The sequence below is a fragment of the Erithacus rubecula genome (assembly GCF_903797595.1).
Source record: "Erithacus rubecula genome assembly, chromosome: 12".
In the NCBI taxonomy this organism is placed as follows: Eukaryota; Metazoa; Chordata; class Aves; order Passeriformes; family Muscicapidae; genus Erithacus; species Erithacus rubecula.
In genome coordinates, this window is record NC_136664.1 from 6,907,973 (window position 1) to 6,932,010 (window position 24,038).

At 57.7% G+C, this 24,038-nt stretch overlaps 2 protein-coding genes across 8 annotated transcripts in view; one reads left to right on the forward strand and one right to left on the reverse strand.

Moving 5' to 3' along the window:
- Positions 1-24,038, reverse strand: part of ACD (ACD shelterin complex subunit and telomerase recruitment factor) — an 88,203-nt gene that overhangs the window by 57,073 nt on the left and 7,092 nt on the right. For 4 of the 7 annotated variants that reach the window (XM_079316275.1, XM_079316274.1, XM_079316276.1 and 1 more), the window contains one exon: positions 23,515-23,890. The exons of 1 other annotated variant lie outside the window; for it this stretch is intronic. In XM_079316275.1, coding sequence (XP_079172401.1) covers positions 23,830-23,890 — 61 coding nt within the window. In that variant the 3' untranslated portion in view covers positions 23,515-23,829. Of the gene's footprint in view, positions 1-23,346; positions 23,891-24,038 lie in introns of those variants that run through there. 2 more of the 7 variants (XM_079316279.1, XM_079316278.1) reach the window with 1 other exon arrangement.
- CARMIL2 (capping protein regulator and myosin 1 linker 2) lies at positions 206-23,379 on the forward strand (the record flags this gene model as incomplete). The annotated part of the gene is given in 42 exon segments (XM_079316242.1): positions 206-245; positions 1,299-1,390; positions 1,513-1,563; positions 1,842-1,901; positions 3,079-3,200; positions 3,551-3,648; positions 4,230-4,300; positions 4,836-4,909; positions 5,935-6,010; positions 6,087-6,175; positions 6,493-6,592; positions 6,594-6,658; positions 6,660-6,731; positions 6,733-6,830; positions 7,013-7,122; positions 7,474-7,551; positions 7,684-7,760; positions 7,878-7,982; positions 8,254-8,323; positions 8,461-8,542; positions 9,624-9,720; positions 9,996-10,053; positions 10,572-10,744; positions 11,424-11,492; positions 12,093-12,186; positions 12,931-13,026; positions 13,642-13,770; positions 14,669-14,782; positions 14,914-15,089; positions 15,555-15,642; positions 16,079-16,195; positions 16,648-16,714; positions 17,664-17,935; positions 19,445-19,548; positions 19,914-20,319; positions 20,552-20,671; positions 21,003-21,039; positions 21,217-21,285; positions 21,583-21,891; positions 22,057-22,164; positions 22,400-22,507; positions 22,581-23,379. Coding segments are annotated over 42 exon segments (4,617 nt in total). The 3' UTR covers positions 22,757-23,379.

Genomic DNA, 24,038 nt, shown 5'->3' on the forward strand with positions numbered 1-24,038 from the left:
TGGGCCGTGGGCACCGTCGCTTTCATTTCTCTTCTGCTGCTCAGGCGGTAAATCTCGCCTGACGGGGCAGGAAGAGGCACCGCGGGGGGAGGAGGCAGCGAGGCGGCGGCGCCGTTGGATCCCCGGCGCTTCCTCCGGCAGGGCGCCCTTCCCGGGATGCTGCCCTGACACCGGCACCGCGGCCGGCAGGTGCCCGCGCTCCGCCATGGCTGCGGCCCCTGCAGGGATCCCCGCCGAGCTGCAAGGTGAGCACGGCCCGCTCTGCTGCCACATGGCAGCTGCCAGCACGGGGCCTGCATGGCGGGCAGGGGCGCTCGGGGTCCCTCAGCTGTGACAGCTGAGTTCAGGGGGGCCCATGCGGTGTCCGGGGGTTCGTCATATCCGCAAAACTCACTTGCCTAAGGATGGACCTTGGACCAAGAGCATCCCCACATTACCTGGCTCCTCAGGGATGGGATTCTGCACAGCTCAGGGTGCCGGATTTGTGGGTGCAGCTTGGTGCAGCAAGGGGGATGTGAAGCACCACTGCTCACAGCCTTCTCTTGGCTGATGGAAAAACCAAAAGGCCACAGAGATCTCGGGGTCCTTCAGCCTCATCACGCCACCGAGGCTTGCAGTGGGGTGGGAAGGAGCTGGATCAGTGTCCCCACAGCCTCAGGTCCTGACTCTACCAGGGTGGGTCCCTGGCTCAAGCCACTGGACCCGTGGGGTTTGATGTCATTGTGAAAGCCTGGTTTGCTCTGCACAGTGGTGGACAGGTGTGGTTTTGGTCCTTTTTCTCCCAGTGAGAGGCATGAATCAGGAAGGCACAGAGGTACTGCTCAAGGCAGGTGTGATGCTGGCTGTGGGACTGGATCACTGACTCTGGGAGTGACTGGGCTGTGAACTTGGAGAGGTTGGCACAGGTGGCCACCCTGGCTGCTCTGTGGAGAGGAAGGATCTAGGTGACCAATTGCTCCATAGTGGTAAATTCAGAAAGGAAGGAAGAGAAATCAGGACCCTCTTAGCACTCAGTGCCAGTTCCCAGTGGGTGAGGCAGCAGGGACAGTGTCAACCAGCAACCCCAAAATACTGTGCTCAGTTGAGGCTGCAGCAGAAGATAGGGAGTGGGGGGCATCACCTGAACAGCAAAGGAGACCCACAGGGGTGAAGTGTGAGGCTTGTCTGAGAGCAACCAGGGTCTGACCGTCAGGTGTGGAGAGAAGATGATTCCAGTATTCCCAAGAGAAGCAGGATGCATGGGAGAGGACCAAGGTGGCTTCAGCCACATGATTTCATGTGCACATTGGTCTTTTCAGAGGGTATCACCACCTTCCTGGGGACAAAGAAAGTGCTCCTGGTGCTGAGCATCCAGCTGCAGGTGAAATCCAAGTATGACGACTTTATCTTGGTATGTGCAGAGTCCAGCCTGGTTCCTGCTTTCCTGATTTTCCCAGGAAGGTATATTATGGCTGCAGTGAGGGACAGGGGTGGCTCCCTTGTCACCATGGTCCCTTGTCACACCTTGCCTAGGTCCTGACACCCTGGCGAGCCTATGTGCTGCCTGTGATGCTGCCAGTGAGGGTAAGTGTGGGACCTGTGCCATGGTCCAGCCCTGGGGGGCTTGGGGGGCTCGGGGCACCAGGGGGAGTGACCCATGAGTCACCTGGGCCACTGGGGCTGGGAAGTCCTCAAGAGCAGGTTGAAGAAAGAGACTGAGGGAAGGGAAAAGGATCTTGTTTGAGGGTGGGGCCAAGGTCAAGCACTACCCAGGGCATGGGAAAGTCTGGGATTTGGAGGGGAACCCTTGGGTTTCCTCTCTCCATCAGCACTGGGGTTGATCCTGCTCCTCTCACCCACAGGTTCATAGCAGCTTCAGCTTCCTGGAGGTGACAGAGATGATGGTCCAAGAGTCCAGTGTGGTGAGTGGCACCAGCAGCTGGGACAAACCCAACCTGGGCATTATTCCTCCTTCTGCCCACTGCCCCATGGCAAACCCCAGTCAGGAGCCCACCACAGGATCTGGGGGTGTTCTGCTCCCCCACTGCACATTGGGGGTGCTGATCCTCATCAGGGGTGTTGCCCTGGAGCTGGAGGTGCAGGAGGAACCCAGGTGGGTGCCTACACTTCTTCCCCTCTGTCCCCACAGACAGTGCCTGGCCATGGCACCTCCTGCTCAGTAGGGACAAGGTGACAAACGGCTGCAGGCTTACTAAGGTGAAGACAAATTTAGCAGGAGGGTGTTTTAAACCCTGTTAATCCTCTTAGAGAGGGGCGGGCACACAGGGCAGATGTGGCAGTGGGAACCATGGAAGAGAGGAATTGAATGTCAAGGCTTGGATGTACTGGCTGAAATAGGCTGTGGTCCTGGTCAGCCTCCTGCCTGGTCCTTTCTAACATCCTCTCTGGCTTTTCCTTGTTGAAGCATCAGCAGCAGCCACAGCCTCAGCCTCCACTCAGGGTTTCTGCTGCTCAGCAGGCTGAGCTCCGGGGCAGAACTGAAGGAGCTAGGCAGAGACAGAGGGGTGCAGGGGGGAGAGACATCTGACTGGGCTGTGGAAAGCCCAGGGATTGTTAAGGTGCAGGCAGTCCCACGCTCTCCTGCCTCCACAGCCCCGGGCACTGGCGGAAGTGCGTCCCCACCATGCCAGCAGATAATTGTCATCCTGCTCCCACGCCTCAATCAGCGTGTAATTAAATCAGGGAGCATGTTGCCATGGGATTTTTTTTTTTCTGGTAGGAACCATAAGCTAAAAAAGCCCTAAACATCAATTAAATAAATTCAGGGAGGAAACCTCCATCCTCCAGCTGCGGCTGCTGCAGGCAGAGACAAGGCTGTTCTCACCTCACTGTGTCGGGCTGCCTCTGCATCAGCTGAAGTTGAATTTTCAAGAGGTTTCTGCCTTATTCTGGCACACTAATGTATTTTAGGATGTATTTTATCCTGAATTCCTGGTGCTCTCAGCATTCCCTGTGCTGGTGGTGCTCTGGCAGGGCTGGCAGTGAGGAGCTGGTGGCTGTCACCGGGGTGTCTGGGGGCTTGGGGACGCTGTGTGCTGCCAGCTGGCTCAGGCATCTCTCGTCCTTTGGGCCCTGCAGGTTGTCATAGAAACAGATGCAGCGTCTTACGCCTTCCGGTTCCTGTCCTTGGATGATTTGGAGCAAGTTGTTATCCATGTCACCATGTCACTTAAGAAGGTCTTCCCAGACTCATCCCTTGGGTAAGGGTCTTCTGCTCCTGAGGTTGTGTAGGAGCCAGAGCAACCCCTTTGCCCAGAAAAGCCCCAGATTGTAGAAACCTGGAATGGTTTAGGGAGGAAGGAATCTTAAAGATCATCTAGTTTCAACCCACCTGCCATGAACTGGGATACCTGCAGCTAGAAAATCCCAGATACAGGATGGGTCTACAACAGTGCTTTTCCATGGAGAAAAGTACATGGATGGAGGCAAAACCCTGTTCCCTGACTGAATATTTCTGGCCACCCTATACACAGAGGTTATAGCTAAGCATAAAGTGGTGGGGCTGCCCCTCTCCTGGCCCACCCTGACACACCCTCTGCTCCCTCCCCAGGGCACTGCTCACAAACTGTCCCCCCAGCCTGTATGAGAGGATCCAGCACATCACAGACTCCCTGGAGGAAATGCTGCAGAGCAACCCTGGGCCTTGTGGTGAGTCCTGCCAAGACCTCCCTCTGGCAGGGCCAGGAGGGTTGGAGCACCCTGGGGACTGTTCCAGCCCTGCATCCAGCAACAGCAGCTCTGCTGGCAAGGCATCTCTGATGGCTTTGGTCAGATGGAGCCCATCTACTGGGGTCTGCTCCCACCAGCCCACCCCATCCCATGGGGCAGGAGCAGGTTTGAGGGGATGTAGCTCCACAGAAGGAAGCAGAACAGCAAGCAGTACTGCTCAGAATCTACCTGCAAGGACCTGTAGCTGTGCATGTTCCTACCCACCCCATATGGCACCACTGCAGAGCCAGGAGCTTTTCCTGTAGCCTGGTCTGGAGCAGGATACCTCCACTATCACCATAGCAATGTGCCTTGCCTGGTATCCACATGGATCAAGCAAAACCAGCCACAGCCCTCATTTGGGGGCTGACAGTAGATCTCTCCCCTTTGAGGAGGGAAAGGGGAGCCCTCAGCATCATTTCTGAGTCCCTGTCATTCCCCTCCTGTTTCCTACTCTACCCAAAGTTCTCCTCCATGTTCCTGTGGGAAGATCTGCCCCCAAAATTGCCTTTTCTTTGCAGGGGGGTTTTCAGAGACCTACGCTGCTCTGTGTGATTACAATGGCTTTGCCTTCCGTGAGGAGATCCAGTGGGTAAGCTGCTCCATCCCAGGGCTGGGGCAGTGGCAGTGGGTCACTTGGTGGGCAGGATGCTGGTGGGTGTCTCATGGAGCTGCTGGGGCTGGGACAGCTCAGATCTGGGAACTGCAGCTTTGCCTGGCTTGAGTGCCCCCTGGAATCAAAATGCAGGTGGGAGCAGCGTGCCTTGGTTGTTTCCCAGTCTGTGACCTAAGGGCAGCCCTGGAAATCTGGGACTTTGCTGGGTGTCCTAGTAGAGGAGAATCCTGCAGGGACCCAGCCATGACAGGACTCATTGATGCCAGCTTTCCTCTCCCTGCACCCTCACTCCCACCAGCCTGGGGTGTGTTGCCTTCTGCCCATTCCCTGCAGGAATCGCCAATCTGTCCCAAGCTGGGACATGTCCCCTACCAGCCAGAGCATTAGGGAAGGTTTTAGGCTTTGGGTTTAGGCAAGGGACTCCCCAGAAGAGACTCCCCAAGGGCACAGCTGCCTCCAGCAACACCAGGACTGAGTGCTGAGCCTGATTCGTGTCCATCATTCTGGGAAGGATGTGGACAACATTTACCACAGCCAGGACTGCCGGGAATTCAACCTGCTGGACTTCAGCCACCTGGAGAGCAGGTGAGTCCCCCCACTGCTCCTGCAGTGTCCCAAGAACTCATCCTCATTCTCCCTGTCCCTCTTGGGGGGCCCAGCATGCTCTTCTTCTTTTTTAGCTTGCACACCCCACAGATGCCACATCTGCAGCCTGACTCTCCCCCGCACCAACTGCTCTGAGCCCAGTCCCATGGGGCACCAGCTGAGAGTCCAGGCAGCCTCTCTGTTCATTTTTAACTCTTAGATCAGCCTGGGAGCTGTTTATGGGGCTGAAAACCCAACGTCAGGGCAGCTTCTTGCAGCTCGTGGCTGTCAGGTGCTTCCCTATGCAAAGCAGCTGGTGCTGCTTGCCACCCTGAAGCTTGCCCTGCTCCCTACCAACCCCCCAGATATCTGCTATAACCTTGTTGTCACTTGATCATAACCTGATAGTGGGGCTGTGAGCTCCAGCTGTGCCTGGAATTCTCCCTGTGGGGCTCAGCCATATCTCCATCCCAAGAAAGATGGAAAAGGGGAGGCACCTGCCAGGCTGGGCTGCAGTCAAAGTTCTGGGTTGGGTGTTTTGGGGAACAGAGGATCTGTGTTCAGCTGGTGAAGAAGGAGACAGTTTTAGATATTTCTTTGGATGAGGAAGTAAAAAAGAAACTTGTTTGCACTCAACCAAAACCCGTGGTGTTTCTCACATGAGAGCTCAGAGTTAAAAAGAATTTTAAACCCTAAGGTTTAGGTAGAAGATTGCAAACATTTTGATTAATTTTATTTTCCCCAAGGGAATAATCTGGAGAAGATGATCTGTAGCTGTGGGTTGCTTTAAACCCACAATCCCAGTCCTGTTCTGTTGAACCTTGTGCTGGGGCACATTGAGGTTGGGTGTCTTGGAGCATCCCAGGGTTGGGTCAGTTGGAGCACCTTGGGTTTGGATGTGTTGGGGCACCATGGGATGCATGTCTTGGGGCTGGGTGTCTTGGGACATGCCCCAGTTTGGTGTTTTGGGTCACCCATTTGGCTCCAGCATTTGCTCATGACCCTCTCACACCTGTCACCTGCAGGGATGTGGCGCTGAGTGTTGCTGCCTTGTCCTTTAACCTGTGGTTCACCAAGCTGTCCTGCAAGGATTTCAGGCTGGTGAGTGCTGGTGCTGTGGCTCTGGATGCACCAGAGGTGGCCAGGTTCCCAGCAAGGCTTTCTTCTTCCCTGCCAGAATCAGGAGATTTCAGAGCAGCTGCTCTACATGCTCAGCAAATCAGTGACGCTGGAGGAGCTGGTGCTGGAGAACAGTGGGTTGAAAGCGTAAGTGAAGGTGCTGCAAGGCAGTGCTGAGCAGGATCTGGGCAGCCTGTGGTTCTTCCCTCAGTGCATGGAGCAGGGAGGTCCATGCATGGGCTCTTATGCCCCTCCACACTGGGAGCAGACTCCCATAGCCTGGAAAGCCTGGAATCTCCAGGGAATCACCCCTGGAGATGCTCTGCTTCCTTCTGGCTGCAGATGGAGCCAGTCTGGCACACAGACAGGAGCTGGTGGCACCTCCCTGTAAGACACAGGGCTGGTGGCTGTGTTTCCTGGGGGTGTCCAAGCATTGCTCAGATGGGTGACCCTTCTCCCCACAGTGACTTTGTGCAGAGGATGGCCCAGGCACTCAGCAGCCATCCCAACTCTGTCCTGCACACCATCAACCTCTCTGGCAACCAGCTGGAAGATAGAGGTACTCCAGTTCTGTGCTGAGATGAGTTTACACCCACAAAATGTTCAACTCCAGATCCCACCAGCAGCTGCCTCCTGTCCTGGAGGATGGAGCTCGGGGTGGGCTGGACACCCAGCTGTGCTGGCACAGCCACCCAGAGCTCTCTGCTGTCACCAGGGGTCACTGCCTTCAGCCGGCACGTGGAGAAGAGTCCCAAGGGTCTGCAGAGCCTCAGCTTGGCCAGGACAATGCTCACAGCCAAAGGTAGAGCCCACACACCCTTGCCCCACTCCACAAAAGGAGTGACAGGAGGGGCTGCACTCCAGGGCACCTTTGTGGGTGTGAGGTCCTGCTGCCCCAGCTGGAGGGAGGTTCCCTTGTTGTGCTCCGTGGCTCTCCCAGTGCAGGGAGCCTGTAGCCATCCATGTCTCCCTCTCTTTGAGCAGGGATGAGCACATTATGCAAGGCTCTCACAGATAACAAAGCCATTGGATTCTCCCTCCGACACTTGGACCTCTCTGGAAACCCCGGCACGCTGGCTGGGGATGACATCAGTGTGAGTGCCAGTGCTGTGATGGGCAGGGTGACATCCCTCAGACTGTCCCCAGTGTGGTTTGGGTGGCTTTGGTCTGCTCTGGTCTGTGCCCTGCCCTGCATCACCCTGTGCCTGCCTGGGAGCAGCTGGGGACACCCCGGGGACGTGCCCCTGCCTGTCCCCGTGGGAGTGTGGGAGATGCCATCTGGAGCAAGGATGCATCCCATGAGAGAGTGGGTTCCTTTGGGCAGGACTCACCCCTGTGCTCAGCAGGAGGGAGGAGACAGGCTGGAACTGGGATTCCAGGGCTGCAGGGTGCTGGGTGGGGAGTGGGATTCAGGGGCAAAGCTGCTGAGCCCCCTCTGCTCACAGAACCTGCAGAGCCTCCTCTGCCACTGCCACTCGCTGTCCCACCTCAGCCTGGCTGGCACAGACTGTCCTTTGGATGCTGTGAGTACCTTGCAGGGGTGCAGGGGGTCCTGGCAGTGAGCCCTGCCCTCAGTCCCCCTCCATCCCCGAGCTGTGAGGGGCTGCAGCACCTCTGGGTCATCCTTCACATGGCTCACATGCCCACCCTGGCAGCTCTTTGGAGCCCTGGTCCACGGATCCCACACCAGCCTCATCCACCTGGACCTCTCCAAAAATGTGTACTCCCACAAGTAAGCCCTGGGATGGCTTGTGGGGGGTTCTGTGGTGCCCAGGGGGGTATCAGGGGTACCCAGGGGGTGGCTGGTGCTGAGTTGCAGTTGTTGCCATGTTGTGCCCATCCTTTTCAGGAGGGTGAAAACCATCTCCCCTGACATCAAGGAGTTTTTCAGCCAGGCCTGCTCCCTCAGACACGTCTCCCTGGCAGGTACCAAGCTGCCAGCTGATGTCATAAGGTGAGCTTGGGCTGTGGGGAAAGGATTTGGGGTGAGCATTGGTCAGGGCGGATGGATGGATGGATGGATGGATGGATGGATGGATGGATGGATGGATGGATGGATGGATGGATGGATGGATGGATGGATGGATGGATGGATGGATGGAGCTGTGAGAGGCAGAGCTCTGGGAAGGATGCCTTCTCCAGCATCCCACTCTCACTGCCTGGACTGTGGGATGGTGCTGGTGTCCCCATTTCTTGTGCTGATGGGGCTTTGGTGTCTTTTCCAGGGCATTGCTGCAAGGGCTGGCAGACAACAGTCACATCAGTGACCTGCACCTGGATCTCAGCAGCTGTGAGGTGAGGGCCCAGCAGCCATGGGGGTCCCACTGTGGCAGTGTGGAAGGTCTGAGCCCTGTCTGACCTCCCCCACAGCAGGATCTCATTTGCAGGGCTCTCTGCCTCCCCTGTACTGATGTCTTGCTGTTTCTTCCAAGCTGAGATCAGCAGGGGCCCAAGTCATCCAGGATCTCATCCCTGATGCCAGTTCCATCAGCCACCTGGACTTGTCTGACAATGGTAGGTTGCTTCTTCCCAGTCTTGAGAAGATCTCCTCCATCTCCTGGACCTTCACGTCCAGTCACCCAGCAAAGAGAGTGGGATGGTTTCTTTATGCCTTCCTGTTTCAAGATTTGCCAAAATTTCTAATTTCTTATCTTTCTTGGTGCAGTCCTCTTCAGTTCACTGAATCTGGAGTGGTCTGGTGTTGCTGGTTCAGGGTTTGAAGCACTGAAAGGGTTTCCCTGGGCAGAAACTCTTCCCACCTCTCTGCAGGTGTCTGTAGCCTCTGCTGCCAGCCTTGTCCTGCTGTGGCCTCTGAAGCCAAGGGCAAGTGATCCTAATCACCACAAGCATCACCTCTGCCAGTTGTTAATTGCACCTAGAAGGCCCTGAACTCTCACAGCCTTGCTAAGATCTCACAGCAGACCATGCAATTCCTCAGTAGTCAAATGGCTCTGGGAAAGCTGATGTGGTTTGGAGTCCTCCAGGACATGAGTGCTCCAAAAGCTCATGCTCTCACCCACACTCTCCAGTCAACCTTTGCCAAAATATGCTTCTATTTTTGGCTTTCCCAGTAGAGCATCTCTGGCAGGAGGGGCAGAGCATAGGTGGGTGTTGGTGCCTCATGCCCTTGGCTGGTTGAGCTGCTGGGTGAGCAGATCCCAGCCCATGTCTCTGCCTGATCTCCCTGGGGATGTGTAGCCAGGAGGATGGGAGTGCAGGCAGCTGCCTGAAAGCTGAGCTCCCCCTGTGCTGTCCAGGGTGGGTGATGGGGGACACATCCCTGAGGGATGGCAGAGATCAAGTGCCATCTCCAGCTCCCTTAGTGCCCCCATGGCTCAGCACAGCCTCAGTACCCCAATGCCAGGAGTGCCCACAGTGGCTGCTCCATCCCTGAGGTCATTTCTCAGGGACCCCAGCCCTGCACAGGCCTTGGGGAAGCCAGGAATGGGGGAATATTCCTGGGAACTTCCCAGGCATCTCCAGCATCCCACTGTGGCAGCTTGGTGGCTCTGCAGGTCTCCTGTGAGGGACCACCTTGGGGCCACCTCCATGGGTTTGCTGGAGCATCTTGATGAGTGTCTCCCACCTCTTGCAGGCTTTGACCCTGACATGGTGACACTGGTGCTCTCCATTGGCAGAAGCAAATCCATCAGGCACGTCTCCCTGGGGAAGAACTTCAACATCAAATCCAAGTGAGTGCAGAGCAGCAGCACCCAGGCTTGGAGCCATCCTGGAGTGGTGCACCCCCCTTGACTCCCCATCACAAGCCCATGGGCTGGTAGGAATCCCTGCCCATCCTGGCTGCTCCAACAGGAGGGTCACCACTGCCAGCACCTGGTGCAGTATCAGAGATGGGTCACAGCCCAGGCAGAGCAGGAGGGAGGACAGAGCTCTGCCAGCTGCCTCTGTGGCCCCAGGGCATGCACAGGTAACCCCCTCACACACACACACACCATCTATCCTGCAGGGAAGGTCTGTTGGATGTCCTGCACCGCATTGTCCAGCTCACCCAGGAGGAGGATTGTGTAAGTGCAGCTTGCCCTCAGCCACCACAACCACCCCATCCCTGCTCCTGGTCACCCTCAGCCCCACTGTGCAGTCTCCAAGCTGGGGTGCCATCCAGATCCCTCCTGCACAGCCTGGGAGCAGTCCTCCCTCTCTCCCACTGCCGTTCAAGTCCTTCTGCTCTTATTTTTCCTCAGTCTGAAGCAGAAGCTCAGACAGAGGAGTGGGAGCTGTTCCCATTCATCTGGGAAAATGGGAGCCTGTGTCTGGCTAAAGGCATGGAGACAACCTGGATTCAGCACAGCTTTCTCCAAAAACCTCTCTTTTCTCCTCACTGCCTGCCAGGCATCTGAGCTAAACCCAGCCTGATGCCTGAGCACTCACTGCCCTCCTGTTTCCTGGGGTTCAGCATCACTTGTTCTCTCCAAATCCAGCACCAGCCCAGAGGCTGCTGGGCAGGGATGGAGGCTCTGTCTGCGGGGTGACATTCACCCTGACATGTCCTGGCCACCTGTCCCCCTCCCTGTCCCTTTTCCAGCCTCTCCAGTCACTGTCTGTGGCTGAATCACGCCTCAAGCTGGGAACCAACGTCCTGCTGAGTGCCCTGGGCAGCAACACCAGCCTCGTCTCCCTGGACATCAGTGGCAACGCCATGGGGGACACAGGGGCCAAGATGCTGGCCAAGGCCCTGCAGATCAACACCAAGCTCAGGTAGCAGCAGCACTGTGACACCCTGTGGGTGGCCCTGTGCTGGGTGGCCCTGATGTGATGGTTGTGGCCCTGATGCCACCACAGGAGGTTTCTCATGGCTCCTGGTGACCATGGATGTGATCCTGGGTCACTCCTGGTATATGGTTGGATGCTATAACTGCACTTTGCACCTATGGCAGTGATCTGGCAGTGCTGCCAGGGGGCATGTGAAGGACAAGAGAACAGCTCAATCCCTGCCCTGGAGCTTGCCACCTCTTCCAGGCTCCTGCACAGCCCAGTGTGCTGCAGACAGACCTTTGTCTGCCCTCACCCCATGCTCTGCCATCAGTTCCTAAAGCACCATTTTTGACCACTTTGTGTACACTAGGCCAAAGCAGGGGTGCCTGCAGGGGACAGGGAATGGTGTTCAGCCAGGGCTGCCCCTCTGGGAGACATCTGTCCCTGCCCACAGGATGGTGCCTGAATGTCTCCTCCCAGCCCTTCTCTCCCTCCAGACACCCACCTAATCTATAACTCCTTGCAAAGTCCAAGTTTAGATTTTGGATACTGAAAATTGTAATTTTTACCCTCACTTTTAGGCTCTCTGCTGCCTGGGGTCAGCCTTGGTCTGACTCTTGCTGGCACCACCTCAGGGCAGTGTGGGTGTGGGCAGGGCTCACCAAGGTCCTTCTTTTTGCAGGACTGTGGTTTGGGACAGGAACAACACAACTGCCCATGGACTCCTAGAGGTGGCTCAAGCTCTGGAGAGGTAAGGAAGGAGATCCTTGGTCCTGCTGGCTTGTTACTATCATGTAAAAGAGCCTCTGTCACCAGCACATCACTGTTCCCAGGGCCATCACACAGTTTCATACATGTCCCAAGGCAGTTGGTCCACAGCTCTGGCCTTGCAGCCAGAAAAGTAACCTGACACCCATTTGGTGATGACACCCCTATTGCCAACCTCAGGGACTCCCCTGGGCTCTGCATCCCACCCAGCACAGCCTTGTGTCCCAAGGAGCCCCAGTGAGCCCCAGGGGATCTGGTGGTGGTGGTGGATGCTCCTCTCCTCCCTGCCCATGGCAGGTGGGCAGTTTGTTCACCTGCTGAGCACACCCATGGCCCTGAGTGATGTTTGGCTGTGCAGAGCTCTGGGGGTCTGCAGGAAGGGGGGTACATGGAGAGCCAGGGCAGGTGGTCACTGCCACCCCAGCAACACCTACTGAGGGACAAGGTTTGGCCACCCCTGTCTCCAGGCTGGACCTCAGGACAACATCCAGGCTGCTGCTGGGTGGGCTGAGACCTGTGCCATGCCTGTGGGGACATGACCAGGAGGAATGAGCAGCAGCTGCTCACCCCACTCTGCCCCCAGGAATTACACGCTGAAGGCGATGCCGCTGCCCATGAGCGACGTGGCGCAGGCTTATCGCAGCAGCCCCGAGAGGACGGAGGAGGCCGTGCACAAGGTGGGTGCCCTGCCTTGAAGGACAGGTGCCTGCCAATAAAGGCAGAAGCTTCTCATTGAAATGGAGAATGTGAACCCCCTCCCTCCAAATTATTATGATTTTGATATTGAGGGGCTCTCAGGCAAAGATATGGGAATTGGGAATAGCAGTTCTTTACCAGGAAAATTAAAATAGAAATACAGTATTACAAAGAACAATCCCAAAAAACACTGACAGAGTCAGGATGCAACCTGACACCCTGTCAGTCAGTCAGGGTGTTGGCAGCAGTCCCATTAAATGGTGGCTGAATCCTCCTGCAGTGGCAGATGTGGTTCAGCTGGAGCAATGCTCCTGTGGAAAGGTGCAGTTTTCCTCTGGAATCCAGTGGAAAGAAGGTACCTTGCTGTCCAAAATCTCAGTTTTTATCTAGGTAGGAAAGGCTTGGCTCCTCCCCCTGGCTGGAGCATCTCCCAGTGGGATGATGTAATTTTATCAGTCATACAGTGGGACTGAATGGCCCAGCAGCAGATGATATCTTCCTGGAGGGAGGATGGGCTGTGGAAAAGATAAAGATGATTGCCCCATCTTGTCTTAAAGATGGACCATTAGCAGATGGTATGTGCCACAGAGATAAGGAATCACTGCCCCACCCGGTTTTAACAGATGGTGACAGAATACACCTTTCTGGCCACATCAGCCCAACAGTGTGGGCTGGGGGCTGCAGGGCCAGGTGCCCCCCTCACTGCTCACCTCCTGCCTCCACAGCTGCAGTCCTGCCTGACGAGGAACCAGCTGCGGCAAACGCTGCCGGCACAGACCTTCCGTCTGCAGCAGGGCATCCTCACCACCTCCTCAGAGCAGGTCTGACAGACAAAGCACTGCATGGGACTGCTCTGCCCTGCCCCAAACCACCCTGGCCGGCTCATGTGAGCTCCTGCGAGCAGAAAAACACCATTTTAACCTTTCCTGAGTGGAAGGCAGAGATTGGAGGGGTGGAACAGGTTGCTCAGAGAAATTGTGGGTGCCAAATCTCTGGGAATATTCAAGCCCAGGTTGGGCTTGGACTAACCTGGTCTAAGTGGAAGATATCCCTGACCAGGCAGTGGGGTTGGAACAAGAGGATCTTTAAGATCTCTTCCAACCCAAACCATTTCATGCTTCTATGGTGAGGGTGGGGGCGGATGGAAAGCAGATCTCCTGGAATCCTGCTGGTTGCATCCATGCATTCCGTGCATGTACACTGCTGAGATAACTTGCTGCTATGCTAACTATACAGTGTGTTCCTGCCCCCCTGCACTCTTGCCAGCAAATCCCTGCCGTGTAGCATCCCTGGTTATTAGGCAGGAATGCTCTTGGAGGCTGTAACCTGCCTGTCCCCCCTCTGAGCACACTCTTCTCTGGGAAAGTCACAGCAAGGAGGGGAACTGGCAGTGCTGCTCCAGCTCTGGCACATGACACAGCCTCTCTGTGCTCCAGATGGTGAATGAGATCTGCCTGAGTGTGCAGAAGCACGTCGACATCCTCAGCACCTGCACGGGTAGGGAGGTGGAGACTGACATCCTCTGTGCTGAGGAGGCCATCAGGAATGCCAACCTCTCTGTCAGTGTGAGTCCACAGCCTGGGAAACCCCCTCAGCTCACCCAGCATCCATTTGGGATCGAAGCAGGGCATTGATTAGTTAATGACATCATTAACCAGCAGTCAGGGAACTCCAGAATGTCGATGCAACAGACTCACACCATCGAGCACTTGCAAACATTAAAGAACAGCTGAGAATTTCTGAATTCCCTTTTAAAACAAAGATCAAAATGTTCTTAGTACCCCTTCCCCAGAGACACACAGCTGTGTGCACACCCCCCTCTTCCTCTGGCATCCCATGCTCACATGTCCCTCCTTGGGAGAGATAGGTGCTCCAGCTTTGAGAATACCCTGCAACCCACAGGTGCCCACACTGGTGAGAAACCTCCCTGAATCCCTGAAGGGTCCCTCCCTAGGGCACCTTCATCCCACCCCATTACAAAATCCATCATGTTGGCTTGGCAGCTCCTGGCTCTGTCAGACCTGGTTTGATCCTCCTGATCTTAGTTCTCTCTCCCCATTGCACCTTTTTGTTCTCCTCCTCTACTTCTCTTCAAACCACCTCCTTTCCCCTTTTCTCCAACTCTCTGGCAGCCCCCTGGTTACCTAATCTGCAGAGACAGGATTTAAGAACACAGTACTGATGTTGGAAAAGTGGTGAAAGTGTTGGTTAAGGGTGTCTCTGATGCAGGTAGTAGGGTGTAAGAGGGGAAGGAGAATCAGTAGGTGGTGGGGAGATATTGAGGCATGCAGGGACTGTGAGGGACAAGGATGCCCAAACCTGGCCCAGCAAAGCCAAAAGATCACTGGGTCTTCCCAGCTGATGCAGGTGATGCTCTTCCATGGGGCAGCCATGCAGGCTGTGCATGGAAATACGGGAAGATGAGGTGACATGGGATCCACACCATCTCTCTTCCTATGTCAGATCCTACCCCTCTTGTATGAGGCGGGAAACACCCCCTACCAGAATGGAAAGCTGCAGCACAAGCTGGAGTGTCTCACAGAGGAAGCATCACAGATCTGCAGCCGGGAAATCCAGGTGAGCACCCACAGGCAGCACAGGATGTTCACCAGCATTGGCCCAAGGATAAGGGAGATGGTGTCCACTGAAAACCATGTGAAACCTGATAGAAAAGAAGATAAAACATTCCTTTCCTCCCCAAACTTCAGGCAATCATGCAGGCGGTGCTGGACACAGCCCACGGCCTGTGCCCAGCTGTGGTGCAGAAGAGTGGGGTGAGGGATCAGCTGGTCAATGCCATGTCAGAGAGGATCTGCCTCCAGGACCACCTCAGCCTCAGTGCAGTCCTGGACCAGATGGTCACTGATGTCTTCAGCAAGCTGAAGTGAGTGATGTGCTGTTCTTCCTTCTCGCTCAGTCCCTGGCACTGACCCAGAGGAGCTTTCTGGGGTCTCTCTACCAACCTCTCTCCCCACATTGTGGTAGAGGTGTGCTGGGTCCTGCTGCTGTGTTTTTCCAGCTGTAGCTTTGCTTCCTGCTTGGATCCACTTTGGATGAGTCCCTAGGGTGCTGGGGAAACCCACGGGGTGATGTTCCTGCAGGCACAACCCCTTGGCTGGCCCTGACCATCAACAATGGCATGCATTTGGCATTCTCCATCCAGCCAGTGCCTGTTCCCATTCCTGCTCTGGCAGCACAGACCCAGCAAGCCTCAGCACAAGGCCATGTCCAGGGAGCCCCTCTGCCACAGCCAAGCATCCATCTCCCCAGCAAAGCCTTCCCTGGGGAGTTAGCCCTATGGCTTGCAGGCTTGGTGGGTGCTGGCCCTGAGAGCTCTTTCTGTTCCCAGTGAAATCAAGCTGTCCGTGACAGCTGCTGTAGCTGACTGCATTGTGGACGCCGTGCTGGGAGACCTGACCATTGCCCAGTGCAAACTGGTGAGTGCTGGGGGCTGCCAGCACCTGTGGGATGGGGATGGGATACAGGATGGGGGTCAGGGTACCCCTGCATTGTCCAGATACTGGGATGTGATGTCAATGCCGTGACCGTGGATTTGCAGGCTGGGAAGCAGGACAATTCCCACCCAGGCTGCTTTTCCTCCCAGGTAATCCTCTCCCAGTGTGGTCACAGCAATACTAACACCCTGAGCAAAGTCCCAGCACTGCTGCCGTGTGGTGGGGGGTGCTGGGGTGACGCCAGGCACCGGCCACTCCTGCAACAGGGCAGCTGCGCTGGGCTGGACACCGGCTAATCAGGCCTAAATCCGCTCACAAATCCCAGCCGTGGGTAGGGAGCAGAGCAGCGCCGAGCACACAGGGCAGCCCAGCACACTTCAGCCCCTGGGATAATTTAAGCGCTTCCTAATGGTTTTAGGCAGAGAGCCTCTCCAAGCAGGGGCTCGACCTCCTGGTGCTGCCGCCGGAGTCGGCTGAGGACGATGCGGCCGCGCCGGCGAGGGGCAGGAATCCTCGGGAGCCGGCTGCAGAGGAGGTAGGTCCGGACCCGCCGCCGCGCGATGCCCGCGCTATAGCCGCCCTTCATCCGCCTTACCGGATGATGCCGGGCTTAGCACCGCACCCCCCGGCACCCCCCAGGGCAGAGCTAAGGCAATTAGCCCTGGGAAATGGGACCTTTAGTCTGCCAGGCTATGCTGCTGGCACCTGGAATGTGTCCTTGTGGCAGCCTGGCTGCTTGTACCTTGTGCTGTTGCTGCTTTGGGAACTGGGATCCAGTGTAGTGCATGGCTCTGGATGGGGAAGTATCCAATTCAGCACTGTGGGCAGTTTTGGAGCTGGGACAAGATGAGGGGGTGCAGCCCTGGGAGCCTAGGGGCGGTGGAGGAATTGCACCCATCACTGGACAAAGCCTGGCTGGCTCTGGCTGCCTCTTGGCTCAGCCAGCTTGCCCGTGCCAGAGCTACCACCTTCCCTCTCTCACTGCAGTACAAGATGGCCCTGCGGAGGAGAAACAAGCATTTCAGGAGCATTCGGCCCACACCAACTGTGAGAAGTAAGGTCACTGCTGAACTGTCCCTCTGCTGTGGCTCAGTGGGTGCCACGCTGCCTCCATGGGGCATGGCGGGGGTGGGGGGCACACAGCAGCAACCTGGGGGCCTCACAGTCAGAGCCCCCATAGTGATGGGCCAAGGGCAGCAGGATCTGGAGCCTTCAGAGAGCCTCTCCCTGTGCCATGGTGGGAGTCTGTGGGGGAAGCTCACCTTGCCCTTCTCTTGTGCTGGTTTTGGGCCTCAGCTGGCTCAGTGCCCTTGGGCAGTGGAGTAAATGCCCTGAACTCCCTCCTCACAGCCAGCTAGGGCTAGGAGGTTTCTCTGTGGCTGTGGGTGCCATGGTATCTCCCACAGCCATCCCACGGCCCACCCTGAGGTCAGACATCACTCACTCACCCAGCAGCCTTGGGGAGAAGACATTGCCCATGGGTTTTCCTTGCTACTGGTGTTGCCCCCAGAGCTCTGCACACCTGGGAGGGGAGTGAACCTCAGGGGTGGCACAGACAGCTTTGGCTAAAGCAGAGCTCATGCAGACTCCAGCACTCAGCCCCCTGTGTCCCCAGGGGATCCCTGAGCCCCGCAGCACCCCGCCGCCCATCCAGAGGGTATGTGGGGAGGTGAGGAGCTGCCTGCAGAGCAAAACCGGGCAGAGTTCGTGCCGTACCACTGCTGCCTGCTGCAGGTCTCAGGGCTTGGCTGCGGGGCTCGGCTGCCTGAGCATCCCCCCGCAATCCCCGCACAGCATCATCCCCTGCACGCCAACCTCCGGCGGCGGCGGCAGGACCCGGCTGCGCCCAGAGCGCCGCTCCCGCCCCGCGGGCTGCCCGAGCCCCGCCGACCCTCCCCGCGTGGGCGAAGGTGACGGCGCCGGTGATGATGATGGTGATGGTGATGATGATGGGGAGGCCTGGCGAGCGCGGCTGTCAGCAGGGACCCTCTCGCCTGTCGTAGGTGTCTCGGAGCTGGAGCCGGCAGCGGGTCGAGCCGCCAGCGGGCTCCGAGCTCACCGGGCGCCGCCGTCACTCAGCCCCGCCGCGCCGCCGGCACGCCCTGCCTCCACAAAGGATGCTGAGCCTGCGAGCGGCTCGCTCCCCGCCACGCAGCCTGCCACCGCCACCGGATTCCTTATGGACCTGCCGACCGCCGGCGAGAAGCTGGAGCATTGCACCAAAGGCAGGCCCCGGCCCAACCGCCGGCACAAGCAGCCGCCCAGCAAGCCGAATGTAAGGGGGGGCACTGCTGGCAGGGGAGGTGGGGTGTATTCGGTATATTTTTCCGATTTTTTTTTTCCGCTTGGGTGAGTTATTGCGGTCAGTATTTGTTGCAAGGCAGGAAAATGCGATGCGCAAAGACGCGGTGGGTTTATTATTCTGCATTTCAGCTGCTGCCGGAGCCTCCTCCTCGGAGGGGGGCAGCCTGAAAGGATGGGCAAGGGGGCTGGGGGGGGCGAGGGGGATCATCCATCCTCTTTCCTGCTCCCCACTGGGAGATGCTGAGCAGTGGGAGCCAGGAGACGAATGAAAAAACCTGCAGAGTTTGGGTGCAGAGGCCAGCGATGTGCTCGGCAATGGCTCCAGCTGCCTCCCTCCTGAGCTCCATTTGCTCCCCCTTATCCAAAATCCATCGTCCCTGAAGCACTGGTGGCCACCACGGCTCTCGGTGATGCTGGTGGGGCTCTGCCAACCGTGATGAGGTGGGTTGTGCTCCCCCCATCCAACAGGCGACTGGGTGGGGATCCTGCCTTTGCACCCCCCTTCCCAAAGGAAAAGTAACTTTTGGATGCAGTCAGTGGTGAGTCCAGCTCCGTCACTGTCCCTGGGGCTGGCATCACCTCATCCCCATGCCACCGTGATGCAGCTGGATCCTTTCACTCGCTGGAAAGCGCTGGCTTGCAGGGCTGTGGTGATGCTTGCCCTTGGATTGTGGTGGGATCAGGGCTGGCACGGGGCAGGAACTGTGTCCCATGGGGAGGGGGGTGCTGGAGGTTGGCAGGGGCAGGGGGCCATTACCCTGCAGTGGGACAAGCATGCTTGGCAGCCAGGGTGGGCCAAGGCTTGAGCAAGGAAGGGCTTTGATGGATATGATGTGACAGGGAGAGCAGATCTCAGATGGCTGGAATGGCTCCTGAGCGGCATCAATCCAGCCGTAATGAAAAGTCATTATGGATTGAAATGCCACCGATGGGGAAGCGCCTCCCTCTCATCGATAGGAAGCCACTGATGCAGTGCCACATGCCAGGGAGAGGAAGGTGCCATGGAGGAAGGCTTGGCCATGGCATGGACCACTTTGTTATGGGGATGGAGCAGGTGGCTCTCATGCAGGCTGTGGTGGCACTCCAAGGTTGGACTTGAAACATCTGAAGGATGCAGATATAGGTCCTTCCAGGTCACCTGCTCTATCACAGGGGTCCTTTTCTTGGAGCTTAGATGGAGGAAGCACCCCTGCCAAAGGCTCTTCCCACGAAACGAGGGCCATACCTGAGCCACTGTGCTGGACAGGGGGTTGGAAGGAGCCTGGGGCTGCCTGGAGCTCTCAGTGCTCAAGGGAAGGAGCAGGATTAGAGCTCAGATGCAGCTGGTAGCACCATGGTTTGGCTTTAATGTTGGGTACCAGATGGGGCAGGACCCATCCTGCAGGGGTACCCACTTGTTCATGCCTGGTGTGGGTGGCACACCTTCATGCCTGGGGGCACCTTTGCCCTGTGCTGGTCTGACAGTGACTGTCACTCACAGGTGCAGCCCGTGGCCTGTGAGAACAGCGAGGACAGGAGCATCACCCGCGTGGACGAGGGGCTGGAGGATTTCTTTGCCAAGAGGCTCATCACAGAAACACTGCCGTAAGCCTGGGGGTGCTCAGGGCCCCTCACCTGCCCACAGCCATCCCCTGCAAGCACTGCTGGTCCCAGGGCAAAAGGGATGCTGGGGAAAGCAGCATGCCCAGGGCAAGGCTGGGGGAAGAGGAATGGGATGGCAGCTATGGCGTGCTGGATGTGGCCATGGAGTCTGTCCCACAGTGGGGAGCCAATGAGGCAGCACCCATGGGAACCATGCTGGGAATGGGTGCCCTTGCCAGGACACTGCTCTCTCAGGTGGAGTGTCTGGGTCTGTATCCATCCCTTTAGGGTGGGCAGGGAGAAAAAACTGATCTCTTACCTCCTGGCAGCCTGGAGCTCACCTTTTCCAATGCTTCATCTCTCCCCAGCCCCACAACTCCAGAGACCTGCCCAGGATCAACCCCTCTGGCTCCCTCTGGTTCCCGCACCCTCAAGAAGAAAATTGGGAATTTTTTTGCCTTCAAGAAACCCAAATCCAGCCGGGGCTCGAGGTGTGAGAAGGAGCCTGAGGGTGGTCCCACCGCCCCTAGGAGCAGGCGCTCGATGCTCAGTGACATTTTACGAGCCCCCAGCAGGGCAGGCGAGTCAGGGAAGCCCCTGAGTAAATCAGAGGAGGGGGGGCTCTCTGCTGAGCCCCACGCAGAGCCTGAGCACTGCCAGACCCCTGACTCTGCCCGGAGGATCCGGCCCAAGTACTCTCGGGAGGGCAAATCCCAGTCACTCATCTTGCTGTCCGGGGAGGACGAGGATGCACTGGGGGTCAGGCATGACAAGGTAAGCACTGTCACAGTCACCAAGTCAGCTCACCTGGTGAGGGCTGCTCACACCCATGGATGCCAGTAGGGTTAGCAGGGGATGCGAGGACACTGGAGTGCTGGCTGGGGATATCTCCACTGGATAGTGTACACGTCACCATCTCCTGGCAGCATGCCTGGGGTTGGGAGTGTGGGTGCCATAGATGCTGTGGTGGGCCCATGTTCCTGGCAGGGTTGTGTCTCTCCTGCAGAAGAGGCACCTGGAGAAGAGCGAGGGGGAGTTGTCCAGCTCCTTCGAGCAGCGCGTGCAGGTCATGCTCCATCGCATCGGCGTCACTAAGGGCCCAGCTGCTGAGAGCAAGAAGCTGCAGGTGGGGACTGGTTCCATTTTTGGGATGGACCCTGCCCCTCCAGGGTGGAGGGAGATGGTTGTCCATAGAGTGGGGGACATCTCCCCACTGCGACTGGCAGCACCTAGCTCAGTGTGCCACTGCCCATAGCCTCTGCTCTGTCACCCTACCCTCTGCAAGGGGTGAATTCCTATACACTGCGTATCTGTCAGTCTGTCCCTCCTTTCCTGGCATGCACCCATCCCCTGCAGCCACATCAGAGCCTGGCAGCAGCACTCTGCCCTCTGCACCCATTGTTTCTGTGGGCACTGCCTCCCTGACACCTCCCTTACTAGTTTTTTCCCCCTTGCAGAGCAAAGACAGCGAGATCAAGAAAGCCGGCTCAGATGGTGAGGGGCTGCGCCCTCCCCACCCTGCCCCCCACCCAGCTGGGCACCCATGGGTGGCCATGGTCAGCCCCCTTGGACTCCCAGCTGTGGGTCCCACCACATCTTCCCCTTGTTGGGTGCTGGTGGCACTGGGCAGACCCCAGCTCACTGCTGCTGGCTGGTGGCTTGTGCTTGCAGGGGACATTGTGGACAGCTCTGCGGACTCCCCCCCATCCCTGAAGGCCCGCACACACTCTGTGTCCACAGGTGGGTCAACAGTGTATGCTGGGGGGTCACACCAGCCCCTGGGGCAGAGGGCTTGATCCTCTCTCCCAGCACCAAGCATGGGGACTGGAGCCAACAGGGACTGGTGGGCACAGGCACACGGGCAGAATTCCATCCCCAGGAGGGTGCCCTACATCCATGGGTGCCCATCCCTGGTGGATGGACACCCAGCCTATTGCCCAGTCCCTGGGCTGGCTGCAGGCTGGTTCCCAGCACCAAGAACCATTCCTGGGGCTGTCACTTCTGGAAGCCCACAGCTCCATCCTGCCTGCCCCACAGACGCACCCTTCCGCAGCCCGGCCGCCAGGACGGAGCCCAGCGCCGAGCCCCGGCCAGCCTGGAGAGCCCTGGGAAGGCAGCTGCCTGCTGAGCCAGCGGCCAGCAGCTCCGAGCAGCCCCTCACCAGGCGCTCCCTCACCCTGGCAGAGCCCAGCGCGCTGCCCGAGCCCGGGGGCCGGGAGGGCTGGAGCAGCAGCCTGCCTCGGCTGGGCAGGAACGTGCCAGGGGCACTGCCACGGAGGGTCAGCCACGGTGGGGAGGTGGGTGCTGGCACCCTGCCCACCCTGCCCACACCACCCAATACTGAAGGTAGGGTTGCACCATGGGTGCCTCGTTCCACTGCTGGCCTTGGAGCCCTTGGGAATGGAGGGCAGCAGGGAGCCAGGCACACAGTGGGTGCTGGGTGCTGATGGGGCCTGCCCAGCGGGGTGCTGTGGGCTGTCCTGCAGTGGCATCTCCCCACTGCTTACACAGACAACCGGCTGATGGCACGGCTGGCAGCGCCACGGGGGACCGGCCGCCGAGCACTGTCCGTCCATGAGGAGCAGCTCAGGGAGCCCGAGTGCCCGGCAGAGCTGGGAAGTAAGTTGGGTCTGAAGTGGGAGCCCAAGCTCTCCTTGTGCCTAACGCCAATGGAGGTGGGTGGTGCTGTTCCATGTGCGTGCTGCAGCTGCCTCTCCCAGCTGGTGGGTGATAGACGATGGCACTGCCACACTGGGAAGTTCCCAAGGGGAATTCAGCACTTGGATCAGTTCCAGCAGGAGCCAGGCCACTCTGTGCCCCACCCTAACATGGGGCTGCGTTGTGTTTCCCCCAGTGGGCACCGTTCCCCTGCGCCTGCGGCGTTCGCCTGTGCTCAGGCACAGGACCAAGCACGAGTCCCTCTCAGAGATGGAGGGCGAGCCTGGACCAACCTCGGATGAAGGTGAGATGTTAAAGCAGGTGCTGGGATACCAAGGGTGCCCCCATGCTTACACCAGCACCTATGACCTCTGTAGGTGCCACGCTGCAGGACGGGTCCCGTGCCGGGCCGGAGGAGCCGCAGGCTGGCACAGGCACTGAGGGTGAGCAGCCGCAAGCCCTGGCACAAACTGTTGGGAATGCACAAGACTCAGCTGCCATAGACCAAAGATGCCCAGTGCCAGGCCAGGAGGAGGCAGCCCTGGAACAGTGAAGCCCCTGCATGTCACCACGCTGTTCCCAATAAAACCCTGCAAGCAAGTGCACCGTGCCGGGGTGCAGAGAGGACAGAGGGGCCACCAGGCTGGCGTGGATGTGCCAGTGATGGCATCGCCACGGGGACAGCCGGGCCACCAGCACCGTCCAGGACGCCCAGGGACTGTCAGAGCCTGCAGGACGCATCCAGTGGTGGTGCAGCCCCCAGTGCCCTCTGCTGCTGTGGGCTGCAGCGGGGAGCCGGTGATTTTAGGCAGCCAGCTGTTTTTAGGAAGCGTTCCCAAGGCACTTCCAGCACTGCAGCTCCTGACCCCGTGGGGTGGGCAGCGCTCTCTCCAGCCCCGCCAGCCGCAGCTTCCAGCAGCGGGACCGCGCCTCGCAGCACGCAGCTCCAACCCCGCCCCGCGGCCACCCCTCCCCCCAGTGCTTTCTCCTGTGCTGCCCTCTGCTCCGGACCAAACGCATTCCTCACACCGATGTTTACGACAAAGCAAGATGCTTGTTTTGGTTTTTTTTTGGTTTTTTTCTTCTTCTTTTTTTTTTTTTTTTTTTTTTTTTTTTTTTTTTTTTAATACAAGAGCTGTGTATTTAAAAAAAAATACAATTTTTAATTTCTACAGCATAACCCTGCAGGATATTTTTTGTAATAAACAGTGCAGAACCCTACCTAAATTCCTTCAATAAACCATCCATGCTCCTGGGGGACCTTTGGAGCAGGATCAGCTTGTGGGGCCTCTGCCATCACTGCTACGGTGGCATTGGGTTACCTCTTGTCCCCACTTGCTGGGGACAAGGCATTTGGAAAGAATGAAGAGGTGGGAGAGGGATGATGGCTCACATACAGGCATTCCTGAACGAATGCTTTTCTCCCCTCTTGGCACTGAGGGCATTGACCTTCAACAGCTCATGTGCCAGCACCACTGCAGCCAGGGTCTCTGCAGCCAGGCCAGCCCACTCAGCAGTCCCCTGGAGCACAGAACTTCTGGAGTCCTCACATCCCTCCTCCAACTGCTCTTCCCAGTGTTTTGACAAACCCATAGAAGAAACAAAAGAATGAAAGATGGGCTGGGCTCAGGAATCCTCCTCCTCAGCCAGTATCCAGCATGCCCACTTCAGCATTGCCTTTGAGATCCTGCAAAATCAGACAGGAGAAGACAGGGTGAGAAGAAACCCAGCTGTGGATACACATTGGAGCAGCTGGTGACAAGGGGTAAGGCAGAGGTTGGTGACTCACTATAGGGATGTGAGTCCCACTGCAGGAACAAGGGACAGCCACGAGT